General features: G+C 36.4%; 1 protein-coding gene across 3 annotated transcripts in view; it reads right to left on the reverse strand.

Annotated features, from left to right (window-relative positions):
* Positions 1–11581, reverse strand: part of LOC149302353 (bone morphogenetic protein 5-like) — a 61710-nt gene extending 50129 nt beyond the window's left edge. For all 3 annotated transcript variants that reach the window (XM_089482515.1, XM_089482514.1, XM_089482513.1), the window contains exon 1: positions 11110–11581. In XM_089482515.1, coding sequence (XP_089338641.1) covers positions 11110–11581 — 472 coding nt within the window. The remainder of the gene's footprint in view (positions 1–11109) is intronic.
* Between the last annotated feature and the right edge of the window lie 1366 nt (positions 11582–12947).

Below are 12947 nucleotides of genomic sequence, written 5' to 3' on the forward strand. Positions count from 1 at the left end.
AAACTACCTTTATTAAAGAGTTGCATAAAAATGTTTTGAATTTTCTAAAATCATATTTTCACTTAGATTTCATTTTAATATTTTTGTTATTTTTGTATTCTCCCTCATTGTAATAGTACTATGAAATATACTGGTGGTTTATAAGTGAAATGCAATACTAATAATCACCTGCAAATGTGATGTGAGTGATGTGAGAGCGTTCTTCATGCCTAAAGGTTTCCTGTAGTAAATCCAGCCCAGCTTCCAAGCCATTTTTAAACCAACTTTCTGCAATCTTACTTTAATATGAAGCAAATAAATATATGTTCTTATAAAGAAAAACGGTTAATGCTTCAATATTAAAACAATAATTAAATACCTGAAAACAATGTGGATGATTTATAAAGATACTGCAAGTGCAGGATATGTTAAATATGTAAAGTCATCTAGATTATAAACTTGCAAACGTTGCTCAATTTACCTAAGCTATTGGTTTGTCTTAGTCAGGTCTAGTTTTGTCAAACCCTTTGAATGTATGTGTTGTAAAAAGTGCTGTGTAAATTGTTGCCACTATATAAATATAAAATTATAAGTGCATGGGCCATTATAGTATGTAAAAATTAGACTTGGGCACCAGGGGGCTCTTCGTGTTCGTCTTCGTGCTCGTCTTTGGGGGGGAAAAAATCTTCGTATTCCGCGAATATTCGCCCGTTCCCGTCTTCTCTTCGGGCGAATATTCGTGGACATTCTTCGTGTTCGGTTTTTCTTCGTTTCCCCGGTTAAGGGGTTAATACGGGGTTAACGCAGCTCTGGCACCAGGAGTTTAAATGTACGTATGAGCAACTCTATTGGTCGTCAGCAGGGGGCTCGTCTGCCAATCGGGTCGCTCGTACAGACTGTTAACTCCTGGTGCCGTAATTTACCCGGCACATCCCACTGGTCTCCCTCCCTGTTCAATTAGTTAAATGTCTGTACGAGCGACCAATAAAGTCGCTCGTACGGACATTTAACTAATTGAACAGGGAGGGAAACCAGTGGCATCTGCAGGGTAAGTTGCAGCATTGGGGTTTTAAAACCCCAATCCTGCAACTTACCCGGCACATCCCACTGGTCTCCCTCCCTGTTCAACAATTAGTTAAATGTCCGTACGATGCCAGAGGAGGTCCCTGTAGGCGACCAATAGGCTCATTCGCACTGCCCTGTAACCCGTGACGGCGAACCTGCGGATTTCCACTTCTGGGAACTGCCGCGATGCCGCGAAGACAAGGTAAGTTAGAAGGGGGGGGAGAATGGTAGACGAAGACGAAGACGATCACGAAGATCTTCGTGGTGTGTGTCTTCGTCTTCGCCTACGTTTTACCGCCGCTGTCTTCTCTTCGGCGTGTCTTCGGAATGAACAAGAAAACGCACTCTTCGTGTTCATTTTCATGTTCGCCCGAAGACGAATGCACAAGTCTAGTAAAAATGATACGACCTTCACACTTGGGATGTGCCTGTTAATTTTAAGGGGTTTTGTGGCTGAAAATTCGGTTAGGTAATGTATTTTCCTGCATATGACAAAATAATTTATACACTGGCACAATAATATTTTTGTTTATTTTTCCCCAGTTCTTGTGAAAAAAAAATTAATTCATCCAGGTGATTTTCTTATGAGGCTCTCATATAAATTAACCATATTAAGTGAACCAGACTGCACAGACCTGAATAAGGGCAATTGCAATTTCCTGCAGGAGAGCTGAGGCTATGTGAGAAAAACAGAATCAGTGGCCTAGCTAAATCTACAAAATTTATTGGAACTTGTATGTACTAAAAATAATAAAATACCTTACAAGTAAGTTACAGGTGGGAAATGGGCAGGCAATATATAGTTCATGTTGTTTGAAGCTGCATGGTCCACTTAGTTTGTTTGTTTCTCCACAGAGACATAGAATTTGATCTCAATTTGGTGAGTTTGTCCATTTTTCCAGGGACAACCCTTGAACTGTGTTGGTCCTTTGATGCGTCTCTGAATAGCCTTCTGCCTATGCTGCATTTTTAAACACCCTCTACGACTTCTGCTGTAACACTGTTCCATTTACCTACTCATCCTTACACGGAATTAAATCAGTAAAAGTATACAATTTGTCTAACAATAATTGTGTCAGGGATTATTGCGTTTCAAGCGGAGGATTAATAATGTTGGTAATCCCAATTAATCAGTGTAACTTTGAATCCTAAATGCATTTAGGAAATGGAACTACATTCTTTGTGCATGATAACCTTCAATCTTTCCAGTAGACAAAAATGGCAAGTTTATGGCAAAGAAAACAAAACTCCATAGTCCTTGGTGAGACACATATATTTGCTCTGAAATTCTAGTGTACATTATCTAGGTTAGATTACAAAGTTCAATGTCTAGTATTTAACATAATGCATAAATCTGTTAATGCATGTCAAAGACAGTCTTGGAAACCTTTTGGTTTGTAAGTATGCTTTTTGGATTGTATAAACAAATTACTCATTAAACTCTAAAACATTGATCTTTTTATCTTGTGAATCATTTTCTTTTCAATTTTAGATTTTTTGATATATATTAGAATGAACAATATCAACCGCTGAATATTTTGTTGATGAATAAATAAATTACGGGGTAATATATTTATTCATTAGAAACTGGGTTGTAATACAACTGCAGTGGCAGAAATTGGTCAAGAACCCCACAGCAATTCGCTTCCTGTTATGCATAACATACAGTATAAGCTTTTGTAATAAAAAAAAACCTAATGGAATAATTTATTTTAAAATTTGAGTACACAACTACCAACCAGAAAATATACCAAGACACTGAGGGCAGTAATTAAGCAGAAACATATTTTCCATCTGAAACAGAGCATTGCTTTTTATATGAACATATACTGATGTATGATTATATATCACATCTTCTCCTGAGTTTGCAAGGGAAGTCATAGACGGCCAATACCAAAAGAGGAAGTTCCCATTGAAAATAATTATTTTTCTTTTACCATTAAACACAGAACTTTATAAAGTAATGTAGTTTAGCATTGAAGAAAACTTTTTTAAAATTTGATTTTACTCCACTATAAGCAGTCTATGTTGTATTTTGGACAACACTGAGCTGATTCTTTCTGGAGTCCTGAGTATCCCTTGAAATTCTTTTCCTTCAAGACTTTCATTTTATTATTATTATTATTATTATTTATTGTTTTATATAATGCCATCACATTACATAGCGCTGTACAATGGGTAGACAGGACATAACAAGTAGTATGTAACATAACAATTTGACTTACAGAGACAACAGGTGAGGAGGGCCCTGCTCCAACGAGCTTACAATCATGAGCTTAAAGGTCTTCTGTAGCTATTCTATTGTTTGCCACAAAGCAGTGTGATAAGGAGTCATGTGTATAACACATTTTGGTGTCTAACTTCAAATACTTAACAACGTACGTTAAATCATCAAATCTTATTAAACGAAAGCAATGGTTCCAATGCGTACCAAAACTCACGTTTTGAAAATACGACACACATTGGATATATGTGATATAAATATAATCCAACTCTGTGTCCCGCAAGGCTGCCTTATCGCTGCTCCCTTACAGTGTCTCCTCTCTTGCTCCGCCCAGGAACAAAATGGAGTCACGTGATGTGATGTCACTTCCCGTGACTCCGTCTTGTTCCTGGGCGGAGCAAGAGAAGAGACGCTGTGAGGGAGCAACCTGAGGGCAACCTTGCGGGACTGCGCAGGAAATCTGCAGTTCAGATAAGGAGGTGGGCTTGATTGGCCACAAATGTGGCGGGAGCGGGCGGGAGTGGAACACCCACATTGCGGGAGTGGGCGGGATTGGGCAAAAAATCAGCGGGAGCGGGATTAAAAAAGCAGTCCCGCGCAGGGCTCTAGTGGCCAGTATAGTTCTTCCTGTGGTTTGCCTTTCATAATAAATACATTCTGTGGTGTCTTCAAATGTTTGGAACCCACTGCGTCTCACCTTAGAATTTACCAGAGGATAAGGAAAAATCACCACAGACATTCACTGTGAACATGAGGCCTAAACTACTTTTTGTATTATAACAAATATAATACTTGATATTTATTAAATTGAAATATCTGTTTAGTAGCCAAACGGTTTACTGCCATAAAAGCATCTGCATTCATTAAATATAAAAAACCATAATGTATGGTTAAAATGGACAGCTCTTCTGATTTGCATTGATATGTTTTGAACATATAGCCAAATGAGAAAATGTGCTATCTTAATATAATAACAAACTATACAAAACATAAGGCTGTATAAGCTCAACTTAGTTAATTACCTATACACCACTTTCCAACTTTGGCCCTAGGGGCCCGTACACAACCTATTTTCAGCATTATTCCTAACACATGTCCGCTAAAGCCCAATGTTTAATGTTTACATTCTAATTAGAGTAGTAGTAAAATGCTGGCAGGGAAATGGCCCAAAGGACTGAGTTGGATAATACTAATACACTTCATATGCAAACATGCACAATCCAAAAACATGAAAAGCATAGTGGGATTTTATGGGCCCAAAAAGCTAATGACTTATTCAAAACAAAGATGTGATGGGAAATGTTAGCTTTTAGTTGTTTTTTTTCCTAAGTTTTGAAGCCTCATAGACGTTGCGTTTATGACTCTATTATCCATTGAAATCTGCAAAGATAGAATGGCAGCAAGTGGATAACACAGTAATCAATGCAATCTCTATGAGGCTTCAAACTGTTAAATATTTTTTAAACCTGGATATAAAGAGTTAACCAGACACAGCCCTCCTGCAGAAGACTGTGTTGTATTAACTTCAACATTCTGGCATATAGTCATTAAAAAGACGTTACAGACATCATTTACAATGTGTGCCATAATCTTGATTTTACCACTGTTGTTTTGTCTTCCTGTGCATCTGCAAGTAATTTTGTGTAGGTACCAGTGGATGAGCCAGGGGACTTCAATTGATGCCCATATCTAATCTAAATGTTTTGTTTTTATAGACACTGTAACATGTTTTATTAAAAAAGGTTCAGATTTTCAATAGTATTCATTGATTTGTAAAGTAAATGCAGGTATGTCATTGCTGGAATGGCAAGCAAATGGTACTAATTTCAAAGATGGATTGCATATTCCTACATGTGAAATCATCACTCAATATTTTAGCGAGACACACGTGTCACATCGACTGTTATCCTAAAATCTGATTAATTTGCATATTACAGTAAATGTTCATTTATTACATTAGACCACAAGAATGATCCTTTAACTCCATATTGTTGCAAGCATCTTGTTAGTAGAACTCAATAATTACATTTTATTTTTATTACAATGTATCAAACCTTTATAGGATATGAAACACTCGTTAATATTGTATTGTGCTGCTATCGAACCTTCAGAGGTCATTGAAAACAAATTCCTGTTCTTTCATGCTTTAATTATTTATATAAACATAATATAGATTTGTATGTTTATATATTGGGCTAGTGTGGCTTAGTATTGTTGGATAAATTAAAGTCCTTGTCCAAGATATGCTTAACTGCCTAAGTGCTAAATCTTCCAAGTGGCTAAAAGGTGTAATTATCTGCCCTGGTGAAAGATCACAATTGACATCATCTCTGTATGTGTTTAATGAAATACCTTGCCATTTCCAAGGAAACAAACTATATTAAAAACAACAGGCTTAAATAACACTGGCTGGGTGGGAAATGTAACTCACATTGTGATGTTTAATGTCAGATCTGGTCAAAGCAGAATAAAACGATAACTGCAGTGAGTTATTACCTGGACACTGCACGGTCAGGTTCAGATTGGCCTCAGTAAGTTTTACCCCCCAAGAGCCTCATTGAGAAATAGTCACTGATTTCATGGGAATGTGACCTCACCTGTTAGTATAATATCTCATAAACCCCTCCACATACATAATCTCGTTTAACGTCTTCTATGCTTTCATTCTCTCAAATCTCCCCATGGAAGTTCTACATCTTGCTAACCTGGTGTGTCATTTTATGAGATGAGCAAGCAGGGGAAACCCTACGCCATGGCCAATAAAATATAATCTTTGCCTGGAGTGTGAGTCATTCATAAATATAGGGAGAGAGAACAATGGCACCTCTTGTTTGCCTCTGATCTCTTCCCGTGTGTGATCCACTCACCCGCACTGCCACATATAATAAAAGCAGTGCGCATTAAGAGCTTTCCCACGACTATAGTACTATTATTAGACTGGATTATACGTGGGGCCATAGAACGTGGCCTTCATCAGGACTACTGGGAATACAGTGCGGTGCCTTGGAAGAAGAACCACAAGTATTCGAACATTTGCCTTACCTTATAATACCACTAATTAATTAAGGGCTAAGCCACCTGACGTCATCATTGTGCATTGCAACCCATTGTCATTCAATAAATAATTATCAGATTTTATCCTCAAGTGCTCCTAGACTAAAAAAAAGTAGGAGAAGAAACCAGGAACAGATATTTGTATTTTAACACATTTATATGTTTATCATATTAACATTTCTAGCAAAAAGTCATTTGAAATGTCTGTAAAACAACAATTTATGGACATCATTTGTATTATTTGTGTCTATTTTATGAAAGCCCAGTAATTCTTAACCCACGGAAAAATATATGAAATGATGCTAATTGGGCTTGACACTTTAGTATATCAAAATGTATTTTTTAATTAGCCTATAGAACATGTTGCTACTTTAAAAGTTCTTGAATTGAAGGAGAATAGACGTTGATTTTAATTAAAACCTAATCTAGGGTTACAATTAGTGCCCTGGTCTAAAAGGCTTAATTACTGGATATTATGAAACTATGACCTATTGTCGTCTCCGATTAAGTGAATAGAGAGAGCTGTAGGCATTAAAGAGCATGAATGAGATTCATGATCGTAATAGATGAGCTGGTCTTTCATTATGAAAGATATGGACTCTCCTCCACCTGCCTGTAGGACAGTTTCGTTGCCCTTGGCCAAATAAAATTGTCAATAAATGAAAAGAGGATGGCTTTAGAAGAAGTCCAGAACAAAGGAGAACAGAAACGAAATCAAAATCTAGAGAAAACAGAGGTGTGGGAAACTATTTGAAATGATTGAAAATGACCCAACCCAAGAAAACTCTTGGGATTCTGACTCCAAGAGGGAGACTGTAATTGGCACTTCATAAACTAATCATTTTCAATCGCTTGAAGCTTAATCTAAACCTTGATGTATAAATTAAAACCGGAACTAATTGATTTAAGCATGAGTCAGCCTAAAGGGATAAGCAATGCAAAGCCTAGAAGTTGGAATGCGATCACACTGACCTCAGTGGAGTGCCCCTAGATAGCTCCAGGGCTAGGCGGTGGTCCATTAATTAATTTAAAATGCTTTTAAAAAATCCAAAAATATATATATTTTTTTTTGCTCTAGCCATCCAGCTTGTTTTACAATCCAATCAAAACCTCATAGTAATTTCTGTTCTTTCCATTTGATGAATAGGCAATGATGGGCTGCATTAAGTAGGATCTCTGCTTGTCAGAAGACTGGGGTCTTTTAGGTCTTTGATCTCCATTCATAATCCGAAAAAAAAAAAAAACCTTCACTGCCGTGAAGCATTATTAACTTCAAGTGTTCACTGCTTAATTGTAACAAAGAATGATTTTTAGGGGCGTATTGCTAATTGTACCCTTGTTTGATCTTCTGTAAATGGTTTTGCTAAACCAGTAATTGCTGATGAGTTAAACCTACCCGTAGAAGGGTTTAATCTCAAACATAGATACTCGGAGTGGAAAGCATATTAGGTTAAAAATGCAACCTATATGGTCGGCTCCTATTTACTAGCATTTAACCCAAAAGACTGTAGCATACAGAACATTCAAGACCTTCTTTGAACAAGTGGAGACCTTCTACGTTTGTTCTTTTTTTTAACTTAAAACTAAAAATCCTACTAATCTACCGTATCGGTTTGACAGACATTCTGAAGTCCTGCGATGAAACAGTTAAAAAGGAAGAATTGACAAACGGGCATAATAACGAATATTTATGCCACTCTTGACCATATATATAATTTATATTAATATATATATATATATATATATATATATATATATATATATATATATAGATATATTAATTTAACATAGATCTTCGGCGATTAGGCATAGGGCACTCTTTCTATAGGTGTATTTACCACAAAGAAGCGCCTGTATAGTAAATATGTTAATAATCTTCGCTATAAACGTAATTTCCCTATTAAAATGTTTGCTCCAATTCTTCCCTTTTTTCTGTACAATGCCTTTTAAAACAGAAGGTCATGATGTGGAAAATAGCAATATGAAAACGGAACTGTACCCGTCAATGGAAATTAAATCAACTAGAAACAGAAGTCCCCATATGTTAAATCCGTTTTCTGGAGGAAATTTTTTTCATTGAGGTTTCGGCATAAGCTCCTGTGTTTCAGAAATCATGCAAAACCAGATTGTAAATGAAATTCCATGTAACTAAAGATATCAAATATGATTCACGATACAACAGGTACTTTTGTTACAGTAACTAGCAGTTAAAAGCAGTTTTATTCATCCGTTCTGTTAGTAAATGTGCAGTGGTTACTAGTTTAAGCGACAAGGGCCAGCATTTAAAATACTTTTATGAATGTTTGTCAAATGTGTTGAAATCTCACATTTAAATGTAATTCCCATCTCTCTCATCCCGCTTTGTATAGAAAAGCAGGACACTAAAAAAATATTACTTTATATGATAAATGCAAGACAGCTGTTTTTCTTAATCAATATTAGTAGTAGTAGTAGTAGTAGTAGTAGTATTAGTATTATTATCAATAATAATAACAATATGTTGTTGTTTGAGGCATTATCCTAAAAAAAAACCGTGACAAACAGCATTCCTAAACTCCAAGGACTGTTATAAATAGAATATTAATAAATCTCTCTTACTAATAATATAAAAAAACTACCAAAAACATCATACGGATGACATAACAAAATATTAATAATAATAATTATTGTTATCAGTTGTTTTAATGCCCTCCTTGGAGTTTAGGGATGCTGTTTGGCATTATACCACAGGGAAGGTTTGTTGCTATATTTTTCTAGGATTATGCCTCAACCATTAAAACTAAATAATAATAATAATAATAATAATAATAATACATTATTATCAATTTCACTACTGATATTCATTTAGTATTTGGTTGGATTATAATTCTTACTAGTAGTTTTGTGCCCTAGGATTCTGTTTGGCATGATGCCACAGGGAAAGTTTACAGCTATATTTTTTCAGGATTGTGCCTCAACCACCAAAGCTGGTTTAGTTCAGATTGAGACTTCCAAAGTCTCGGTGAGTTGTTTATACAGGCAATGAATATGTTCAATTGTGTCTGCCCGACTTCTAGAGTTGGCTAATTTTATTAGAATCACAGGCCCTGCTAATGTGCTTTCTTAAAGGTGAGAAGTTCAAACGTGATTTTGACTAGGAGGTTTATGAAGAAATCAGAGTACAATCGCCTCTTTTGTTCCTGATATCTGGCTCTGTTTAAGTTTCATGAAAATCTATGTTGTCTTATGTCATAATATTAGCACAAAATTGCTGTGTGAAGTATTTGCCCAGTAGATGCTTGTTGGGGCGCATAATGTTTTTAGTAATCGTTTCCTTCCTGACTCACACCAAGCTGTAACTTTGTAGCTGGAGTTATTCAACATGTTCTTTCAACTAGAGATATTTTCCCAAGTACTGTAACATGCTGCTTAGATATATTTCCCAGAATAAAGAGCAAGTGAGTGCCATAAATGCATCCAAACCTACATCTATTTATATTTATTTACGGTCATTTGGTATAACATTTTCTGATCTTTTAATTACACATTTTACTTGAGTATAAAAATAAATACATAAAAAAACACAAATGGATCCAATGCATGCATATTACTAATTGCAAAAAAACATAAACATAAACAACATAAACAACGATATGATGCAAATAAAGCAGTTCATGGGTTGCTATGGTAACTGCATCATCTTAAGCACTGTGCACCAGAACCGTCCTTTACACACGCCCTTTAAAGTTGTTTTTTTTTAAGATTAAAAAACAAATCGAACATTTCTTTCAGAAACGAGTGCTGACTCGAGGGATTATTATGACGTTTTATTAATAATTTGGCATTCTTGCTTTAACATGGAGTTTAGAGTGTCTGAGAGCAGTGGGTTACATCTTGTCTTAATTCTTGACCTAGGAGGTAGCGCTTTAGCACATTTAGTTGACCACAGGATAGCAGCTAATGTTTGTTTTTCGACTGCATGCTGACACCACTTGTCCTCATATGGCAGCATGCCACTTTGATTTAAACAGGATTTCTAGCGATTGGTCAATTGGAGCATAATTAGGCTAATATACAGCAATGCCAGCCAATAAAGAATTCTAGAAGTATAATTGACAGAGAGATTTGGAATAGATTTAGAATGTATAGTATTCTTGAAAACACCCACTTGTTATGAGTGATCCTATCAAGGGGCCATTTCAGAGAAAATCAATACATTAAACCTGATTGGTGCTATGCAATTTGACAAGCTTGTATTTTACAGCATGTGTTGAGATATTCAACGTAAACGAAAGAACCAACTCTGATCAGTACAATATGTGACCGGTCACTTGGCGTTTCATTCTGTTGCAGAACTAACACGTTTGGGAAGATTTGATAAATTGGATTTTTGCTGGCTTCGAGAGATAGTGTACATAATCTGTCAATTAACTGAATACGCTTGCATGGATCCACTCAGGTCAGGTTTCCCAGCCCTGGAATGTTAAATACTACATCCCATAATCAATCGAAACAATAGGTAAATATAAAAAAAAATGTTAATAGTAGTCAATCTACTGTTATTTTAAATAAAACTGTATTTTTGTTCAAATAAGCCTACTGAGTTTTACACATTTTGCCTGCATTTTTAATGAAAGGTCTTCTACTCCAAGTTAACCCCTTGCCAGTTGTAAGGCACTCAGTAGCCCCTTTAAAGTGTCTAGTTTGCTACCTCTTATAACACTAAGATACGCAAAACTACACAGTGTCAGGCTTTGGAATGTTAGTTGTTCGAGCTACATTCATCTTTCAAGGAATAAGAAACCTACCTAGATTGACGAAGCTCATGACCATGTCTGCATCGTTCAGAAAGTTGGCATCATGCAAGCTGGCCAAGGGAGGGCTTTGTGTGGTCAACGGGGCCATTCGATAAGACTGAGCTTTGCGTGAATACCCATTAGCCACAGTAGGGTATCCCATCCTGAGCCCCCTACTCTCCATCACTGATCCACTCAACGTGTACCCCAACAAGCCATGCTCTTCTTCATTAGCCATCACATTGTATAGGTCAAGCATGAAGAGTGGAGCAGAAGAAGCTTGCTTCCCAGGTGAGAAAGGTCTAGGTCTGTGAGGCAAGCCCAGAATTGAAAGGATTTCTCTCTGGATTTCCTTCCTCTCGTGATTCCGCAGTCTCCTGTAGATGAAGCTGGAATGGACGTGGTTTTCACTCAAACTGCCCACCACACAACAGTTCCAGATCAAACCTACAACCACCTTAAGGAGATATCTAGCCAAATTCATATTGCAGATGCCTTGGTACCTTCTTAGTGTCTAACAGTTCACAAAGTGAGCGAGGCTCACACTTTTACTGCAGGAGAATGTCAATGTCAATCCTCAAAGAGGATTATCTGTTTCTAGTGGTCCTCTTTCAAAGGGTGACCAGGAACGTCCACGTTCTTACTGTTGTTCTTTTATGTAACTCAGGAGGGAATAGTCCAAGTTGTAAGCCAATGCGATTATTTCCATGTCTTGGTCACAAGAAGTTGTTTCCCTGTTATACAAGCAATGGACTTCCTGGCTGAGCTGCTAAGTTTCAACAAGTTCCTCACTCAATTTCACCTTGTTCTAACACCTTGAGCTCCTCTAAAGACAGATCCTAGCAGAGCCACTTATATGAGGGTCATGATAACATTAACATGTGTTTCCTCTCATCCATCGGCAAACGAAAATGCAGGTCCACCAACTTCTGTTCCAGTTGAATTAATTTTCAGAATGCCTTCATAAAATATCCAAGTCCATTTAAAGCCTCGCTGTTATTTCCACCTACTTGCAGGGCAGGCATAAATACACTGCTCTCTTCAAGTGAGATCTAAAGACCTATGTAAGTAAAAACCCTGCCGGGGAAGAAGAGGCTTCTCATTGTAATCTGAGACTAGTAAAGGGAAGGACGTTTAACCCCTTCCTCCCCGCCTTGTAGTAGCACATGGGGATTTTGCAAAATAAAAAATGTTTCAACTATTCAGAAGACAACATGTAATGACCTACTACTGAAGAAATGTGAGTTTGTGGGTATTATAAACTACATATACTTCCTAAACATTGAGTGTATGTTATTACTGTATATTATTATTATATTATTATTTATTATTATATATTAAATGAATATATATAAATATATATATATATATGCAATCACTATATATTGCATTATAAATATTATATGATAATTTCATTTAAATCATTTGTTAGTAATTTACATACTACGGTTTATTATTTAAGCCTTACCTTTTAAAATATTTTGCTTGGACATGTATTTGGTTGGTATAACTTGTGATAACTGCAGTTTGTTGGGTGTTTTATTGTTTTGTCAGTATTAAACACTGTATATTAAACGCATATATGTAATCAGTTTCAAAGCCCTAAAATATTAAACACACACCCATGTGCTGTAAGCTAGCAGTCCATGCAGTGTTTATGTCGCTTTTTGGGGACCAGTGAATGCAATTCTGTTCAGGTGTTTTCCTTAGGGGAAATCCTTTGCCTATGTAGTGATCAGAGGTAACTTCTATCACATGTAATGCAATATTCAGCACTGAGTCATGGTTCTTTACTCTAGTTGCTTCTAGGAGATATTGGGTACATGTTGGCTTAGCAAACCATATACCTC

The sequence above is a fragment of the Sceloporus occidentalis genome, unplaced genomic scaffold, assembly GCF_023333645.1.
Source record: "Sceloporus occidentalis isolate IW3139 unplaced genomic scaffold, rSceOcc1.0.p SCAF_19, whole genome shotgun sequence".
Taxonomy (NCBI): domain Eukaryota; kingdom Metazoa; phylum Chordata; class Lepidosauria; order Squamata; family Phrynosomatidae; genus Sceloporus; species Sceloporus occidentalis.